We start from the raw sequence: 20,658 nt of genomic DNA, 5'->3' as shown, positions 1-20,658 counted from the left end.
TTATTTGTTAATTTATTTTCCAACTATCCTTGCATACTTCAGTAACACTGCATTTCAAAAGCTTCTATTCTCTTGCAGTCTGTGCTGATCATTGTTAACATTTCATTTTCATATAAAGCTGTGCTGCAAGCAGTTTCAGAAAAGACTGCTTATCACTTAAATTTATATTAGTTGTCTATATCAATTGTTAACATACTACTCTTTTTTGGAAAAGCTTTTCTTTCTATTGGCAGTCAGCATGTTATAGCCTGTTTGGTTCTGCCATTATCAGTTACTTGCCTGCCCAAAAAAACGTTCTGTACTACCTTGAGAATCTCGTTTCTTAATCCTAATTCCGTCACTATTGTGTGAATTATTTCAGCTATACTCTATTATTCTCAATTTACTTTTGTTTATAACCTCTTTACAAAACACTATCTGTCCTGTTGTACTGGTATATATTATCCTCACAAGCACAATTAAAGAAAATTGAAGTGTATAATCCACTCAGGCTAAAAGAACCTGTATTTGAGATGCATAATGTTGTTCATTTCGCAGTAATATTTCCCTAATTCTTGACATTTTGGTTACCTCTGTGGACATAGTCATCATAAAATGCTGGTCATATACATTATGTGATCAGAACACTTATGTTTCTCATATTAGATGCATTGTGCTGCCACCTACTGTCAGGGTACTCCATATCAGCGATATCAGTAGTCATTAGACATCGAGAGAGAGCAGAATGGGGCGCTCCGCCAAGCTCGTGGACTTCGAACGTGGTCGGGTGATTGGGTGTCACTTGCGTCATACATCTGTACACTAGATTTCTACACTCCTAAACACCCCTAGGCCCACTGTTTCCGAAGTGATAGTGAATTGGAAACTTGAAGGGACACGTACAGCGCAAAAGCGTACAGGCCGACCTCAGTAAGTTGACTGACAGAGACTGCCGAGAGTTGAAGAGGGCCGTAATGTGTAATAGGCAGACGTCTATCCAGACCACCATACAGGAATTCCAAACAGCATCAGGATCCACTGCAAGTTCTATGACAGTTAGGCGAGAGGTGAAAAAAACTTGGATTTCCAGGTCGAGTGGCGTCTTATAAGCCACACATCACACTGGTAAATGCCAAACAATGCCTCGCTTGCTGTAAGGGGCATAAACATTGGATGATTGAATTGTGGAGAAACATTGTGTGGAGTGACAGTACACAATGTGGCGATCCGATGGCAGGGTGTGGGTATGGCGAATGCCCGGTGAACATCGTCTGCTAGCGTGTGGCGTGCCAACAGTAAAATTCGGAGGTGGTGCTGTTATGGTGTTGTCGTGTTTTTCGTGGAAGGGACTTGCATCCCTTGTTGTTTTGCATGGCACTATCACAGCACAGACCTACATTGATGTTTTAAGCACCTTCTTGCTTCCCACTGTTGAAGAGCGATTCGGGGATGGCGATTGCATCTTTCAACGCGATCAAGCACCTGTTCATAATGCACAGCCGCTGGTGGAGTGGTTACACGACAATAGCAGCCCTGTAAAGGACTGACCTGCGCAGAGTCCTGACCTGAATCCTATAGAACACCTGTGGGAAGTTTTGGAATGCCGACTTCGTGCCAGGCCTCACTGACTGACATTGATATCTCTCCATGTGCAGCACTGCGTGCAGTATGGGCTGTCATTCCCCAAGAAACCTTCCGGCACTTGGTTGAACGTATGCCTGTGAGAGTGGAAGCTGTCATCGAGGCTAATGGTGGGCCAACACCATATTGAATTCCAGCATTACTGATGGAGGGCTCCATGAACTTGTGAGTCATTTTCAGCCAGGTGTCCGGATACTTTCGATCACATAGTGTACGGCTGCCGTGTTGTCTGCAAACAAAATGTGTGAAACTTTCTGAATGTCTCATTAATGGAATAAATTTGGTATTTCATATAATTCCTTCCCTGTGTACTAAATTCATCCAAGGAAGTAGAAAAAGCTACAGTTACTGACCACTGTGAGCACCGTATTCTCTTACGTCCAGTTATTTCTCTCTTGGGCGTTAAAACAGGGTTATGTACTTGTTGTATTTGCGAAAGGAAATGAAGCAGTACTTTATAATTTGAGTTAGCTCTGTTACAAGAAACTTGATTAGATTTATCTGGCTTTTAACAGGTGCAGAATAACAAGCAAACCTTGAGTGCTCTCCGCCGAAAGACATCTGAAGGCATTGATGAGTACAGACCTCTGGACTCGAACACCCGTATCAATGCTCGTTGGACAAATGACGAATTGTTGCTTGCAGTGCAAGGTATGTGTATTTATGTATTCCTCTTCAATATTAGTGTTGATTTATATAATGGCTCAAAGGGAATGACAGATACAAATAAATGTCTTCCAAGTTTCTAGTGTTTGAATTTAATAAATGCCTGGAGGTAAACCAAAAAAGTTAAAATTGCCTTTCTGTTCTAACATGTAATAAAAATTTTCAGTTTTGGTCGAGACTACACTTAATTTTCATTCTTTCTCTCTCATCAGTGTTTTTCATTACTCTCGCCATATAGAGGAGACATTGAGACACAGACAGGGACCACAGAAAGACTTCCATACATTTGAGCTGTTGACCATAAGTTCTTCACACACACACACACACACACACACACACACACACACACACACACACACACACACACTTGATCAGTGTCCCTGGCCTCTGTGGGTGGTTGGTGTAAGGAGGAAGCTGGGATAGGGAGGAGGGGGAGGGAAGGTGTGGGGGAATATTTAGTGCTGCTTGTGGGAGCATGCAGGGATGTGATGAGAGCAGGGTAGGGCTGCTAGGTGCAGTCAGGAAGTTTGAGAGGGGTGGGGAGGGGGGAAGAGTGGAAAAGGAGAGAAGTAGAGGATGGGCAAAGGCTAGTGTGTGCATTGGTGGAATAGAAGGCTGTGTAGCGCTTGAGTGGAAGCAGGGAAGGTGAAGGACAGGATCTATTGGAGGTTGAGGCCAGGGGGCTTACGGAATGTTGGACATGTAGCAGGGAGAGTTCCCATCTGCGCAGTTCAGGAAAGCTGCTGTTGTAGGAAAGATCTAGAAGGCGGAGGCTGTGAAACAGTAATTGATGGAAGGCAGGTTGTATCGGACAGCATTTTCAGCAACTGGGTAGTCCAGCTGCCTCTTGGCTACAGTTTGTCAGAGGGCATTCATGTGAACAGGTAGCTCGTTTATTGTCGTGCCCACATAGAAAGCGACACAGTGGTTGCACCTTAGTGTGTAGATCACATAATTTCCCTGACTACTCTTATCTGTCCCCACCCCTACCCTAGCCTCCTCCTTACCCCCACCACCGGCCGGTGTGGCCGTGCGGTTCTAGGCGCTTCAGTCTGGAACCGCGCGACTGCTACGGTCACAGGTTCGAATCCTGCCTCGGGCATGGATGTGTGTGATGTCCTTAGGTTGGTTAGGTTTAAGTAGTTCTAACTTCTAGGGGACTGATGACCACAGATGTTAAGTCCCATAGTGCTCAGAGCCATTTGAACCATTTTCCTTACCCCCACCACCCACAGATACCTTACCACATCAGCTGCAGTTGCTATAGACAGAGGTAGTGGTTTTGTGTGTGTGTGTGTGTGTGTGTGTGTGTGTGTGTGTGTGTCTACTTTACAAGAAGGCCTTTTGGCTGAAAGCTCATGTTTATTGCAGTATTTTTGTGATGCATGTCTGCAACTCAGTGTCTCCTCTAATGGTGAGTAGCAATCTATAATATTGTTGTTATTCCATCCTTGATTTCCCAATGTTTGAGTTTCCTTTGCTCTATTCTTCTTCAGTGTGGCAGCTTCTACCTCAAGGGTGGCTTTTTTCCATTCTAACTGTTGTCTGTTACTTTTGTCTCAATTCATCCAAATGGCTTCCCCACAGTAACAATTACTTATATGATATGCAATGTTGTGAAAGTTTCTTCAGATTTTCCTCGATATCGAAAATACGATACCTGAACTAACGGTAGTGATTTTAGCATTAGACTATAACCCATTTTGCAGCAGGTAGTGTATGTTTAAAGTAATGCTTGGCAATATTGCCACTTATTGTTGTACTGTATCTTTACTGGAATGTTTAAAAGTTGATGGTTTCCTGTACCAACAGGTGTGCGCAAATATGGGAAGGACTTCCGTGCAATTGCAGAAGTTCTGGGCACAAAAACAGAGGCCCATGTGCGTAGTTATTTTGTCAATTATCGTCGCCGTTACAATCTCGATGCTGTTCTGAAGGAATTTGAAGCAGAAAATGGACCCATTGTTGATGCTGAAGCAGACAAAGATGAGAAGGTTAGCGGCAGAAAGGATTTCTTGCTGCATTTAAGAATTTTGCATGCATTGTGTGTCTGACTGATCAACTTCTAAGAAAGTGCTCAACATTATTAGTTGATTAAGGAAGAGGTCGATGTGTGTCTTGTTGGGGAACAAGTTGTGGGTGTTGTTGTTGTTTTGTGTGTGTGTGTGTGTGTGTGTGTGTGTGTGTGTGTGTGTGTGTGTGTGTGTGTTTTAGTTTCCGTTTTATATGTCCCAGAGTATTTATTAGCCTTAGTATTCTTGAATAAATAGGCTCTTTGCATTGCGTTTAAGCAGTAAATATCTTTTTTGTCTACTGTAAATATCTTGAGTGTTTCATCATAAAATTAACAGACTTAAAAAAAATATTAATTATAGTAGCAATTACCAGTTGATATTGTTGGTATATCAACCCGCAACATATCAGCACATGATATTGATGAAAAATACATGGTTAGACCAACAACAACATTAATATTTATCTTCCATATTCGATAGAAAAAAGGGTTCTTGATTGTTTATTTTATTTAGCATATGGCTAGAGATACAACATCTATCATAATTGAAATTTACACTTCTATGTCTAGATTACGAATGTAGTCTATAGTTTGTGGAGTCGCGAGAGCAAAGTCACTAGCACTGCCATTATACTTTCTTGTCCCATATACGTTGATGATGTGCTGGATCGTCTGTTGTGTAGCACCACAGTCACACTCGGGCGTTGAAGTTATGTTCCACTTGAAGTGGGAGGTTGCACAATTCCCATGGTTGGTTCAGATTCTGTGGACCATTGTCTGCGTGGGAGGTTGAAACCAGGTGGTGGCGTCTTCTTCACAGGAGGCATTTTTGGGCAGCATTTGTCGTTAAGTCTCTTCTGCCACTCAATGGTAGTTTGGTAGTTGCTGTTCCTCAAGTTCATGCCATCTCTTGTCGGTGGTTTTCTCGAATGCAGGCGATTAGCATTTGCGTTGCTGGTGTCAGAACGTATTGGTAGTTTTGGATTGTCCATTATTTTGTTGAATTCTCTTAGAGAACGTCTTCATATCTGAGATCTGGTTTGGGGGGGGGGGGGGGGGGGGGGGGATATGACTTGGCACTGGTAGCCAGTGTATGGGAGTAGATTTGATCATGTCAGTGATAAGACACATTGTGGTATTTAGTTGGGTATCTATGATATTAGTGTGGGTGCTATTGAGCCAGACAGCAGCGCAGTATTCTGTAGTCGAGTACACTGATCCTAGATCTGAACATCGCAGAGTTGAGGCTGTAGATCCCCAAGTTGTTCCACATAGTTTATGAATTATGTTGCTGCGAGTTCTTATGTTTGTAGCAACATTTTGGAGATGATGTTTGAAAGACAGAGTTTTATCCAATATGACCCCTAGGTATTTAGGGTACCTGTTGTGTCTCGATTGCTGGTTGTCCATGCACACCTTTAACTCCCTATTAGCCATTTTGTTGCTTAGATGAAAGCAACAAACTTCAGTTTTATTGGTGTTTAGTTTGAGTGCCCTTTTATGAAGTACTGAGTCGGCTTCTTGAGGTCTTCTGTCAGGATCTCGTCCATTTGTTCAATGGTTTGTTTTCTAATAGCAATTGCCCAGTCATGTGCATATCCGAATTTCTTTGAAAGCGTCTCTGGCATGTCTGAAATGTACATACTAAACAGTAAGGGAGCAAGAACCGGCCCTTGAAGTAGCCCGTTGTTCAACTATCTTTTATTGCTTACATCTTTCCCCTTATAAACACAGAGTTGTGTTTGGCTCAGCTTGGTGTTCAAAAGCCGTACAGTTCTTCTACATGGAATAACTTAAAGGAGCTTGTAGAGTACTCTGTCTTTCCATACTGTATCATAGGCCGCTGTTAAATCTATGACTGCTGCTGAAGTATTAAGTTTTCATTGATAGCCTGCTTCTATGTTTGTTGTAAGAGACATAAGTTGATCTGTTGTATTCTTGGGTGGTCTAAAACCCACCTGTTCCACTGGAATTACCTTGAGTATATCAGGACCAATTCTGTTCAGTAAAAGTCTTTCCAGGAGTTTATATGCAATGCTGAGCAAGGCAATAGGGCGGTAGCTTTCTGGCTTTTCACTTGGTTTATTTTTCTTCAGTGTAGCAATAATCTTTGTTTGAAGAGCTTTGGTATCTGGCCTCTTTCAAGAATATCAGTGTAGAATTTGGCTAGCCAGGCACGAGCCTGTTTCCCACAGTGAGCAAAGAACTCTGGGTGTAGGCCGTCCTCACCAGGGGGGTTACCTAATTTAGTGTCACTGATGGCAGTGTTTATTTCTTCCACGTTGAATGGTTTGGGTTGTGTCATCGGGGAGCTGTGTTTAAGGAGTTTCATTTCTTTCTTTATATGCTTAGTAAGATTTTTGCTCCTTGTGCTTTTGGAAATCATGACTATATGCGAGGCAGTCTTGTTTGGGTTGGTTTCTGACATTGTCTATGCAGTTGTTTTTCCATCTCCAAGATCCTTAGAAGAGACCAAGCTTCTTGGCTTGATTTTTTGTAGTCAAATGAACTAACTTTATCTTTCCATTTTTTCCTCATGGCTGCATCTAGGCTGTGTAAAAGCTGATTGCAATTTCATGGTCATTGCTCTGAGTAAATTGTTGGTAAAGGTTTTTGCTTTCTTGACTCCATCCAGGAATATATTCTTTGCGATACCCTGTAGGGATATGTTTCTGTGCTGCATATATCATAGCTCCTATAAATCATTCGTAAGCTTCATATGTAGGTGGTATTCGACGTATACAGTTATCAAGTTCTTCAGTGAAGCCAGGCCAACAGGCCTTACTGGAATTCCAGTGTGGTCGAGGGTTGGATGTGATCAAGGGGATTTGGATGCCGATTTCATATATCGCAGGTCTGTACTGACTATGAGGGAAGTCATTAAGCACCTTTTGAGTAGTTAGTAAAGGTTTTTTCCTTCATCTCTGGACATTAAGCACAGGTCAGGACAGCACCCTCTTTTCCAGGCTGCTGAGTTGAACGTGCTTCAGTCTCTGGCATAAAAGCTGTGGAAGAGGTTGTTTCTGTCCATCCATTTTGCTACTGCTTCACAATTTTCATAATTAGTTTTGTATTTCCAATTCTGGTGGTGACTGTTGAAATGTAGACTGCTGGGTGTGATCGGATGTCTACAACATGATTGGGCCACTTTGAATTCGGATGTTTGTAGATGTTTGAAACCTCAGTGTCACCTACTCTTGTGACAACGGATTGGATGTCGTCCTAGTAGACAGAACAAAGGCATTATCTATAGTACTTCGCTCATATGTAGCATTACCATAGGCACGATAATGCGTTGCTCCTAGAAGATCGTATCCTGGTATTTTTCCTCTGGATCGCAGCTGCTTTTCCTCACTGGTGTTTGTTTCTTCTATGACTACCAGATCAACTTCATGAGAGAGTAGCAGATTAGACAAGGCTTCACTTTTAGCACAACTAATACCTTCAATGTTTAGTTGACACACACGTAGGACAGATCCCAGGATCCTAGTGGTATTTTGGTCCTGAGAAGGTCCCTTTGAGAAATTGTTCATAATTGTCATAATTCTGTGTTGTATCTTGATCAGGAGGTAAAAAAAGACTTTACGTCTGATTGCCTATTCGTTGTTGTTCCCTTTGCACCACCCATGCCAATTCGTTGTTGTTCCCTTAGTACCACCCAGGGGTCACAGGTAGGGTACTTTATGGTTAGACCTGCGGACTTGAGCAATGTTGGACCCCATTTCTTGATTGTAAAAAATGATAACCAGTACAAAATACAATAATTATCTACAAAATCTGAACTGAAGCGAGGTATAACTAAGTCATGAAGTCAAAGCCACAACAACCTCCATAACATTTTGACAAAAAAAATTATGTTTACTTCTTTTTTTAAATTTAAGATTGAATTAAAATTTCATAATCCACATAATCCCGCTACAAGATTACATATAAAATTTACTTGGCATTTACATAAACACAATTACAAAGTCGACTTTTTATCAACATTTCAATTTTACATTTTTCTTACTTATTAAGGGTCTTAACATTTTCCCACAAGAACTACACTGTTAATTAGTATGATGATTCCTACAGTAAATATTATCAATGTACTTCGTAACAGAAGATTAAAGTACAATCACGCATGCTCATCGGTGACTCAGGAGTCCAATTCAAGAGCCCACTTGGCACCCCCAGGTGGGGCAATTGTATACCGAGTTAGACTTTTTTTTCATAACAAGCGATAATGTTGTGTGTCGAAGTGTTCGCAGCATTAATGCAGAGGATGGCTCGCCTTCATTGTCGCGTCCTGAAAAAAAGATCGTTCCTTGGTTTTTTATTCTTTTCATTGTTGAGAAAAGCTACTCACAAGAATAGGTAGATCCCAACGTGCATGTGATCTTTGCAGCATTTTTGTGGATCTCGGGAAATGTTTTTTTTTTTTCTATGATGAACAACACCACCGTGACAAACTCGGCATATTGTAGTATGAATTTTGGAAGTCGGTAATTTCCAGCTGGAATAACAATGAGAAACCATCGGGTAAATCTGAGAAACGAGTGCTGAAAAATTTAATTTTCATTTTAAAAAATGACGAGCTCTCAGAATCTTGTTTCAAAAGCCATCACGAGTTGGCAGTCATTTCCACTACGACGCCACGCATAATTATCACACTTGAACATAACTTTCGTTACATCATCTAGTTCCACAGTTTCAGCATACAGCGTCTGTTTGTGTATGGAACAACGAACAGTCAAAATGTCTTTCCCAAAGTCGTCCTTGAGTTTATTTTTAAATGAGAACTCTAACCTTGATGACACCATATCAACTGTGGCAAACAGTCTGTGGCTACAGAATGGACCTTATCCCAAGGGAAATTCATATTGTACACTGATTCCCAAACAGCTTCAAAAATCTGTAGTCCTGTTGAGGTATAATCAGTACCACATCTAAGGGTTCCTCAGTTACTTGCAGTACCGTGTGGAGACCAAGTACAGATATTATAAGTTGAGCACAGTCACAAATGTCTGTGCTTTTGTCACGTGCTGACGAAAATGCAATAAAGCTCTTGGCTTGTTTCCGTAGTTGTCTCCCTATGCTTGCTACAATGCCCAGGCTTCGATGAGGCTCTGTTTGTTAAAAAGGCAGATGCCTTCAATTGCCTGCAGCTCCACTGGAAACAAACATTCTGCAACTGCTACCACGCATGATTTTACGAGAAGCGTCTCAGAAAATGGCTTGCCACTCATAGCTATAATGTGAGTGACTTTTTGGTTTTATCAGACTGCTTCTTCAGTTCTGTTTTCTTCACTGTCATTCCCGTGAAAAGTATAAACGCAACACAGTACATGAATTATTTCCATTACTTCTGTACTTAGAATTCTTTTTGAAATTTATGTCTCCTGGTACATCATTCCTCATCCTGGATGCTAGCCCTAGCTCGCTGTGTGCTCCTAATGCGGTGCGTGAAGACGTGTATAGTGACGCTGTATGTTGCACTTCTTAGTAGAATTAAATAGTTTGTGACAGACAAGGCACTAGGGATTTCCATCCCTCTCGTTGTTGTTGTTGTGGTCTTCAGTCCTGAGACTGGTTTGATGCAGCTCTCCATGCTACTCTATCCTGTGCAAGCTTTTTCATCTCCCAGTACCTACTGCAACCTACATCCTTCTGAATCTGCTTAGTGTATTCATCTCTTGGTCTCCCCCTACGATTTTTACCCTCCACGCTGCCCTCCAATACTAAATTGGTGATCCCTTGATGCCTCAGAACATGTCCTACCAACCGATCCCTTCTTCTGGTCAAGTTGTGCCACAAACTTCTCTTCTCCCCAATCCTATTCAATACTTCCTCATTAGTTATGTGATCTACCCATCTAATCTTCAGCATTCTTCTGTAGCACCACATTTCGAAAGCTTCTATTCTCTTCTTGTCCAAACTATTTATCGTCCATGTTTCACTTCCATACATGGCCACACTTCATAAGAATACTTTCAGAAATGACTTCCTGACACTTAAATCAATACTGGATGTTAACAAATTTCTCTTCTTCAGAAACGCTTTCCTCGCCATTGCCAGCCTACATTTTATATCCTCTCTACTTCGACCATCATCAGTTATTTTGCTCCCCAAATAGCAAAACTCCTTTACTACTTTAAGTGCCTCATTTCCTAATCTAATTCCGTCAGCATCACCCGACTTAATTAGACTACACTCCATTATCCTTGTTTTGCTTTTGTTGATGTTCATCTTATATCCTCCTTTCAAGACACTGTCCATTCCATTCAACTGCTCTTCCAAGTCCTTTGCTGTCTCTGACAGAATTACAATGTCATCGGCGAACCTCAAAGTTTTTATTTCTTCTCCATGAATTTTAATACCTACTCCGAATTTTTCTTTTGTTTCCTTTACTGCTTGCTCAATATACAGATTGAACAACATCGGGGAGAGGCTACAACCCTGTCTTACTCCCTTCCCAACCACTGCTTCCCTTTCATGTCCCTCGACTCTTATAACTGCCATCTGGTTTCTGTACAAATTGTAAATAGCCTTTCGCTCCCTGTATTTTACCCCTGCCACCTTTAGAATTTGAAATAGAGTATTCCAGTCAACATTGTCAAAAGCTTTCTCTAAGTCTACAAATGCTAGAAACGTAGGTTTGCCTTTCCTTAATCTTTCTTCTAAGATAAGTCGTAAGGTCAGTATTGCCTCACGTGTTCCAGTGTTTCTACGGAATCCAAACTGATCTTCCCCGAGGTTGGCTTCTACTAGTTTTTCCATTCGTCTGTAAAGAATTCGTGTTAGTATTTTGCAGCTGTGACTTATTAAGCTGATAGTTCGGTAATTTTCACATCTGTCAACACCTGCTTTCTTTGGGATTGGAATTATTATATTCTTCTTGAAGTCTGAGGGTATTTCGCCTGTTTCATACATCTTGCTCACCAGATGGTAGAGTTTTGTCAGGACTGGCTCTCCCACGGCCGTCAGTAGTTCCAATGGAATATTGTCTACTCCGGGGGCCTTGTTTCGACTCAGGTCTTTCAGTGCTCTGTCAAATTCTTCACGCAGTATCGTATCTCCCATTTCATCTTCATCTACATCCTCTTCCATTTCCATAATATTGTCCTCAAGTACATCGCCCTTGTATAGACCCTCTATATACTCCTTCCACCTTTCTGCTTTCCCTTCTTTGCTTAGAACTGGGTTTCCATCTGAGCTATTGATATTCATACAAGTCGTTCTCTTATCTCCAAAGGTCTCTTTAATTTTCCTGTAGGCAGTATCTATCTTACCCCTAGTGAGACAAGCCTCTACATCATTACATTTGTCCTCTAGCCATCCCTGCTTAGCCATTTTGCACTTCCTGTCGATCTCATTTTTGAGACGTTTGTATTCCTTTTTGCCTGTTTCACTTACTGCATTTTTATATTTTCTCCTTTCATCAATTAAATTCAATATTTCTTCTGTTACCCAAGGATTTCTACTAGCCCTCGTCTTTTTACCTACTTGATCCTCTGCTGCCTTCACTACTTCATCCCTCAAAGCTACCCATTCTTCTTCTTCTGTATTTATTTCCCCCATTCCTGTCAATTGCTCCCTTATGCTCTCCCTGAATCTCTGTACAACCTCTGGTTCTTTTAGTTTATCCAGGTCCCATCTCCTTAAATTCCCACCTTTTTGCAGTTTCTTCAGTTTTAATCTACAGGTCATAACCAATAGATTGTGGTCAGAGTCCACATCTGCCCCTGGAAATGTCTTACAATTTAAAACCTGGTTCCTAAATCTCTGTCTTACCATTATATAATCTATCTGATACCTTCTAATATCTCCAGGGTTCTTCCATGTATACAACCTTCTTTCATGATTCTTAAACCAAGTGTTAGTTATGATTATGTTGTGCTCTGTGCAAAATTCTACCAGGCGGCTTCCTCTTTCATTTCTGTCCCCCAATCCATATTCACCTACTATGTTTCCTTCTCTCCCTTTTCCTACACTCGAATTCCAGTCACCCATGACTATTAAATTTTCGTCTCCCTTCACAATCTGAATAATTTCTTTTATTTTATCATACATTTCTTCAATTTCTTCGTCATCTGCAGAGCTAGTTGGCATATAAACTTGTACTACTGTAGTAGGTGTGGGCTTCGTATCTATCTTGGCCACAATAATGCGTTCACTATGCTGTTTGTAGTAGCTTACCCGCATTCCTATTTTCCTATTCATTATTAAACCTACTCCTGCATTACCCCTATTTGATTTTGTGTTTATAACCCTGTAGTCACCTGACCAGAAGTCTTGTTCCTCCTGCCACCGAACTTCACTAATTCCCACTATATCTAACTTCAACCTATCCATTTCCCTTTTTAAATTTTCTAACCTACCTGCCCGATTAAGGGATCTGACATTCCACGCTCCGATCCGTAGAACACCAGTTTTCTTTCTCCCATCCCTCTCAATAAATAGAAATGGATACTCCTGTTGAGGCACAGGACTTCTGCAACTGGCCGTAACTGTCACTGAACATGGATTATTGCTTCAGCTGCGGCGTAACGGGGCCAGGGCGCTCTGACTTTGCATTCCCCCACCAAACAGGCTCCGAGCACTGCACTGCACTGAGTACTCCGGAATGCTCCTCCTCCCTGGGGCTCCGTTAGAACAGCCTGCAGTAAGGTGTTTGTTATTCTGTACTCGTGTGCAGAGCTTCATGAAATTGTTTGCCGCTTTACCTAGTCTTGTATTTAGGTCATCGTTGTGATGACTACATTCAACTAGAAGCCATCTACTCTTATGGCAGGATATCTCTGTATCTTTGCGCAATAATCATGATATTCTGTACATTCACAGACATGGAGAACAACAAATTTGTCCATGAGCCTTTGAAGGTCAACTTGAGTATGAGCTGTGAATGCTGCATTGTCAGCAAATAAAAGGTTGTTTACAAATAAGTCCTTGTGATATCACTCAGATCTTCACTCGAGGAAAGGATATTATGTGCTTCCTCCAAATATCACAGCACCCTCTATGTCATCATGAAAAGTACTGGTTATCTTCGAGAGTTTTGGAGGACACCCAATTTTCACTGGTAAAACATACAGTCCCTCCTTGCTAACTGTATCAAAATAGCTTTTTCAGAAGTTTTGTTTCTTTATGAAAATTACAATAATTTTGTGATGTTAACAATACAATGTTTAATGTATTATCATTATTGATTGACTTAGTTAACTACTACATTCATTGAGTATAAATAAAAGAAAAATTACAGAGACGTAAGTAAAATTGGAAAGTACCAATATAAGACTAATAGGCAATATAGAATTTGAGAGATAAACTACTCAAATGAAATATACATGTGTTTGTGTATTTTAGTTGCATGTGTCATATAGTTCAATACTGCATAACATTGACAGTTATTCTTTGCAACATTGTTTTTGTTTTGGATTTTTAATGTCTTAGTGCCACAACCCCCCTCTCTACCTCCTCCCCCCCTCCCCCCTCTCTCCCTCCCCCTTCTCCCCCCTCTCTCCCCCCTACCCCCTCCCTCCCCCATCCTTACCCTTCCTATCCTCCACCTCCACTTCCTCCCTTCTTTAAATTAATGTGTGATTGCCAGAAAGGAACAAGACCGCTCAGATGAGGAAGGAAGTTTTTGTTGTCGAATATTAGCTGAAGGACGGACAGCAGTTGTACATCATGTCCTTACGCTTTGGCTGAGTCTTACACAAGACAACGTGCAGAAATGTTCTCAGTAGTGGGACATGTGAATGCAGATAGGTTAAAATATTCCATTCCATATTACACCAGGAACCTTCCCAAAGTTCTGTGTTAATCAAACTGTGATTTGTTGCTCTGTAGACATCCTCAGAAACGTTTCTTGACAGGCCTAAATTATTTCTATGCACTGCTACATGTATACTATAATGCTAAATAAGGGCTGTCAGCCTCACTTTGACCTGTGAGGTAGGATTAAACTTCTCACTGTTCCAAAGTCAAAAACGAAAAGCTATGTAGAAATCCTACCACTTTCAGAAAAATTCCCAGTTCCGACCACAAAATTGGAAAACGAGAGCTGTAAACGGTAGCTTCACTGGTCTGTAAACAAAATAGGATAATAATCATGAAGTTAAAAAGGAGAAGGATGCACACACAAACGCCACAGGTAACCGCTGGAACAAATGGAGTTCAAGATTTTCTTGTCTTCTGCAAGATCAGGCCAAATCTGCTTCTTTCATTAAATGACACCCCCAACTAGGTGATATTCTTACTCTGTAATGCAGCTTCTTAATACAGCAGGTGTATGCCCACCAAACAGTAACACTTGCCTTGAAAACAGGCAAATGACCAAACCAGTACCTACATCTGTGCACGGGAATGCTCTCTGATCACAGTTTTCCAATTTCCAACATACACTCCACAACACAACCTCCACTGCAGATGTTACAAAACTGGCCTCGTCCTGAAGCGGGATAAGACATATTAAGGATAGTGTGTCCCACTTCCAAGCTTCTGTGACAGCAAAAGATGTTTGTAACATTTAGATGTAACAGGACATTACACTGTGGGAGATGATATAATATGTGCAGATAGGAGAACAGCTTGAACCCATCACTATTTCATTGCACAACACGACAGCAGCTGGCCGATTCCCAATTTCACGAGCTTCAAAACTGCTCCTTCAAGCCTACTGCTTTTCAGCCACCAGAGGAGAATGTAGCTACTTCAGTTGGCCATTTCCTTACTTGTAGCTGTTCTGTATGGCGCTGCTTCCTGCTGCAACTCTTAGAAGTTTCTTGGCAATGGCTATTGTGGGGAAATCATGCCACATTGAACTGCTTTCTTATGCCTAGACAAGCACCCATTTAGTTGGATTACAAAGAGACTCTCCCACTACGTACAAGCCATACACAGTAGCCATAGTAGCAAGTGACAGGCACTGTCCAGAAATTGTATGTTACAGAGCGTGTTCTTGAGTGGATTTTATTTTGAAGTTTAAAATTTGCATCACTATTGTTGCTTTGTATTTGATGATATTTACCGTTAAAAACTTACTCTGGCAGAGTGCAAAACTACTCTGAAGGTAAACATCTCGTCCTTCTGCTCTGAGTTGATCGAACAAATTGAAAATTATTCTTGACAAATAGTTCCATAATAATGTGAACAGCAGCGTTATTGAGAAAAAAATGTGTTATCTTAAAAAGGATCTGTAACCAGAAGAGAGACAGTGCTGTTGATGCATTTTATGTGTACAGAAGCTTGACTTTTGCTGTTGGTACTTCAGTTAGGGTTTATGGTATTTGTTGTTGTTCACTAGATGGAGACCGATGGAGTGTCTTCTGGGAGTGAGGCCAGCACTCCGACACCTGGCGGCAGTTCGCCGGTCACAGTCACGTCCTCGGCAGCTGGCGGGTCGGCGGGCACAGCGGCAGTGGTCGGCAGCACTGGTGCCGGTTCTGGTCCCGTCGCTTCTCCCGGGAAGAACTCTTCTGGTTTTCCCAAAACACCACCTGTAGGCCCGGGACAAGCTGCCAAATGATATTGGCTCTAGCATAATTTTAGGTGAGGGGCTCACAGTGTCAGTAGTGGTATCCACTCTTTGATTCAGCATTTTATGATATTGGCACTGGAACTGGTCCAATCGGCAAGGTTGGCTTTGGCAACTCTGTTTTTATTGTTCGTAAGCTACTCGCTACTTGCTCGAGTATCATGTTGTTTTTGGAAACCCAGAATCTACTATGTAGGAATCAACATGGATTCCGGAAACAGCGATCATGTGAGACCCAACTCGCTTTATTTGTTCATGAGACCCAGAAAATATTAGATATAGGCTCCCAGGTAGATGCCATTTTCCTTGACTTCCGAAAGGCGTTCGATACAGTTCCGCACTGTCGCCTGATAAACAAAGTAAGAGCCTACGGGATATGAGACCAGCTGTGTGGCTGGATTGAAGAGTTTTTAGCAAACAGAACACAGCATGTTGTTATCAATGGAGAGACGTCTACAGACGTTAAAGTAACCTCTGGCGTGCCACGGGGGAGTGTTATGGGACCATTACTTTTCACAATATATATAAATGACCTAGTAGATAGTGTCGGAAGTTCCATGCGGCTTTTCGCGGATGATGCTGTAGTATACAGAGAAGTTGCAGCATTAGAAAATTGTAGCGAAATGCAGGAAGATCTGCAGCGGATAGGCACTTGGTGCAGGGAGTGGCAACTGTCCCTTAACATAGACAAATGTAATGTATTGCGAATACATAGAAAGAAGGATCCTTTATTGTATGATTATATGATAGCGGAACAAACACTGGTAGCAGTTACTTCTGTAAAATATCTGGGAGTATGCGTGCGGAACGATTTGAAGTGGAATGATCATATAAAATTAATTGTTGGTAAGGCGGGTACCAGGTTGAGATTCATTGGGAGAGTGCTTAGAAAATGTAGTCCATCAACAAAGGAGGTGGCTTACAAAACACTCGTTCGACCTATGCTTGAGTATTGCTCATCAGTGTGGGATCCGTACCAGATCGGTTTGACAGAGGAGATAGAGAAGATCCAAAGAAGAGCGGCGCGTTTCGTCACAGGGTTATTTGGTAACCGTGATAGCGTTACGGAGATGTTTAATAAACTCAAGTGGCAGACTCTGCCAGAGAGGCGCTCTGCATCGCGGTGTAGCTTGCTCGCCAGGTTTCGAGAGAGTGCGTTTCTGGATGAGGTATCGAATATATTGCTTCCCCCTACTTATACCTTCCGAGGAGATCACGAATGTAAAATTAGAGAGATTAGAGCGCGCACGGAGGCTTTCAGACAGTCGTTCTTCCCGCGAACCATACGCGACTGGAACAGGAAAGGGAGGTAATGACAGTGGCACGTAAAGTGCCCTCCGCCACACACCGTTGGGTGGCTTGCGGAGTATAAATGTAGATGTAGATGTACTCTGAGAGAGAGCTCAAAGAAGTAGAAACTGGTTGCTCAGAGTATTTTTGTCATCTCCCTTATTATAGCATGTGAGTAGGTACACAATATGGAATGAACTTGGATCATTGAGAAATTAGACGTAAAGACTGCCAGAATAAGCGTACAGCCAAGCCCTGTCAGTGTCAACCTTCAGTAAAACTTAGAAAATCATCCAGAAAAACAGGGGATGTATGGAGGTACAAACCTTATGTACGTCAAGATACAGGTGTGTGTGTGTGTGTGTGTGTGTGTGTGTGTGTGTGTTTTGTATAAGAAATTTCTGTCACCTTTTACCTTTCTGCTGCTGTAAATTATCCTCCTCTAATGAAGAAGTCTAGAAAATATACACTCTATGCTTCGAGGAGTTGAAGCAACACACATGAATAGAGTCCTTTCAGTTGCAAGGTGAGTATTACAGAGATGATGTAGAGGAAACAGTTTGACCTCAGATACGAAGCTGATATCAATCTGCGCAGCAGGCACTCAATTTTTGGGTTACCCTTGTATTCAGACTGAAACTTGTTCTTAGGGTGCAGACATGACATTACATTTTGTGTGTGTGTGTGTGTGTGTGTGTGTGCGTGTGCGTGTGCGTGTGCGTGAACAAAAAGACTTCCTTGGCGAGTCTCTTTTTTTATATACAGAATTTTATTCAGATTTGTGCTTAAATTGAAATTCAGTTTCTTTCAGAATTTGATGACATGTACATTCTTGTATTATGTTTAGGCCAAATGCATGAGTCTTTCTCAGAAATGTGTTGCTTATCATGCACTTAAAACATTCTTTTCTTAATTTTGCTAGTGGAATATACATCCTGTTCCAAGACACTTGACTGTTTTGATCCACTTTTGACATCCAAACTGTGAATCTGAAGTAGATTCTGTTGTGGTTTTGCGTATTCTTATGTTTATTGAAATTTTGTAGCTTCCGTGTCATTTTTCATCTCTTGAAAAAGTGTATACCCTGTCCTATTGTCAATCTTCAGTTTTGTGCATAATTTTGAACTTGAAAATTTATTGCACGCTATACTTCCAATTAACGCCATTCTTGTTTGTTTCAGGTAATTTTTATTTTCAGAGAACCATAGCAGTGGAGCAGAGCCAGTGGTATTGTGATGGCTGTTTGTTGTTGAGAAAGACACACACACACACACACACACACACACACACTCTTAATGCAGTGTACATTTTTCTTTGCTGAAGTCATATCACTTATCCAGTCATTGGAATTCTGCTGTGCTTGGGAAACAATGTGTGCTTCATGAGAACTATTGTGTAGTTTGTATATTCTGCTGTTTTTTTCTTTTTTAGATAATACATTTTGTGTTGTCTATGTCATATGTGAAATATTGTTTGATTTATGGAGCTACTGTTTACGAAATATTGAGTGTCTCTGGATTCATTTTAGAATTGCTGTAAATTGAGTTTCTGATGTTATGTATGTAGATTGGGCAATTGTAAATCATGACGGACTTCCACAAATGCCGTAGAACCACAATCAAACTAGTCAATGGAAATGCCAAGTAATCTGTGTGTTCGTAAAGACATATTCCTCTTAGAGAACTTCAATGTTTGAAAAACAGATTATGAACCGACTAAGTAGTGAACACTACGATTTTAAATGGACTGAATAGTGCACACTATGACTGACAGAGTCAACTGTGAATGAACTGTAACTACATTTAAAGACCATTCACAGCATTTGTAATCCTGTGGCCTTCATTGCTCTCTAAGAGTTTAAGTTAACCACCAATGCCTTCAGTGAGAGTGCACGAAATCGTTCTGCAATGAGTGAACATTGATAGTGTATTTGGCTGTCACCAGGCTGGTCTTAACATTTTCCAAAAATCACAGTGTACAACTGTATGGATGCTCTCAATTGTTTATGTATTTAAGTACTGGTATATTTCTGTTTGTCAGTAGAAAATGAAGGAAAAATGTATGCTGAATTTTTTTGAAAGGGAGGAGGAGATTTATACATTTTTACCAAACTCCGTAATTAATCATCAGTTACAATTCAAAAGTTTGAGATCTTTTATGTAAAACATTCTCTGCGTGGAGAGCAGGGTTTGAACTTGATTAACACTTAAGAAAATTTTATATGTGAGTGCTTGGGCACAATGCAGGGACAGTGTAATAGGCATATTATACATATATATTTATTATAATTCTATTAAATATTTATTTGTTTAGGGCTTCATTGAGGTTTTGCACAGGAACGAGGATTAATTGCCCTGTCACTCTGTGTTGCTCTGTAGTTAATTAATGTATTGTCTAGTTCATAGTTTGAAAATATGTAAATATCATAATTCCTTCATAATTGTCGTCCTCATTTTTGCTATGTTGACTGTTTTGTGATAGTATGTGTTTGCTTTTCATTGCAGTTCCCCTTGTGTCTACTCAGCATTTTCTTTGTCTTCGTTAGCATTTCATTTAGTTGTTGGCACATTGCCGATTTTTAAGTTTCCCAGTTCATGCCGTGTGTTTTTTGTCTGTTCTGCAAAATCATTTGGGAACATCTGAATCCTAGCTTTCTTCATGCTGTGTTTACTTAAATGCATAGATTTCCTGTCTGTCCCTGGTTCAGTTTTACATATGGACTTTTATTATTTGTATGGGGTTCTTGTGCTGGTGTAAGAATAGGAGTGGAACAAATAATCATCATGACCGATTCCATGATATATTTGCAACACAATATTAAAATCGCCTTACATTTATGTGTTGTGTGCATGTATCTTCCATTGTTACAGCTGTTATAATAAATACTTGCAGCTGGTATACAGAAATCCAAATATATATTCTGTAGTGAATCTTGTTTTTCATTCCATTTATCATGCAAATGAGTAATCTACCTCTTTCAAATTTGTCATTCCTTATTCATGTTTTCGTGCCTCTGTTTTGCCCCTTCTAGGATGTTGCTTGTAATAAAGTTTTAGCCAAAAGCTTGTCAGCGTAAGACAACCTTACTGTTCGCATTATAATATATATATAATTTTTTTTTTTTTTTTTTTTTTTTTTTTATATAAAAAAAGGGCTGTTTGACCTTACGTGTAAAAAAAGGGCTGTTTGACCTTACGTGTTCTGTCAGAGTACGCATTGTAATACTTGTCCTCAAACAAGGCAGTGTTCTTAAGGGCATTTCTAGTAATGATGTCAGATTTATTTTGATTTCTGTGTTGAAATTCTTATTTTTTTTAATTATGAAAGTGCTCTAAGTTGCACCCAATAAACTGTATGTCAGCTTTTTTTAAGGTACTTCATGAAGGCTGAGATTCTGTCCCAAGGGGATACTAAGCCCAGTTCTGGTGATGGTTAACTTGAAAGTGTATCGCATCAGGCTGTACTTATTAAGACATTTTGATGATTGATATGTATGCAGTTTATAAGTATTATCTTTCTCCTTTGTAAAACTGGTATGCATTACAAATGC

The 20,658-nt window shown here is 40.7% G+C and overlaps 1 protein-coding gene across 1 annotated transcript in view; it reads left to right on the top strand.

Moving 5' to 3' along the window:
• Positions 1–20,196, top strand: part of LOC126425200 (REST corepressor 3) — a 65,793-nt gene extending 45,597 nt beyond the window's left edge. The window contains exons 9-12 of the mRNA XM_050088156.1: positions 2,136–2,271; positions 4,099–4,280; positions 15,588–15,832; positions 18,290–20,196. Coding sequence (XP_049944113.1) covers positions 2,136–2,271; positions 4,099–4,280; positions 15,588–15,809 — 540 coding nt within the window. The 3' untranslated portion in view covers positions 15,810–15,832; positions 18,290–20,196. The remainder of the gene's footprint in view (positions 1–2,135; positions 2,272–4,098; positions 4,281–15,587; positions 15,833–18,289) is intronic.
• Positions 20,197–20,658: the final 462 nt, after the last annotated feature.

The sequence above is a fragment of the Schistocerca serialis genome, chromosome 10 (assembly GCF_023864345.2).
Source record: "Schistocerca serialis cubense isolate TAMUIC-IGC-003099 chromosome 10, iqSchSeri2.2, whole genome shotgun sequence".
Lineage (NCBI taxonomy): Eukaryota > Metazoa > Arthropoda > Insecta > Orthoptera > Acrididae > Schistocerca > Schistocerca serialis.
This window is presented reverse-complemented; position numbering and strand designations above follow the sequence as displayed.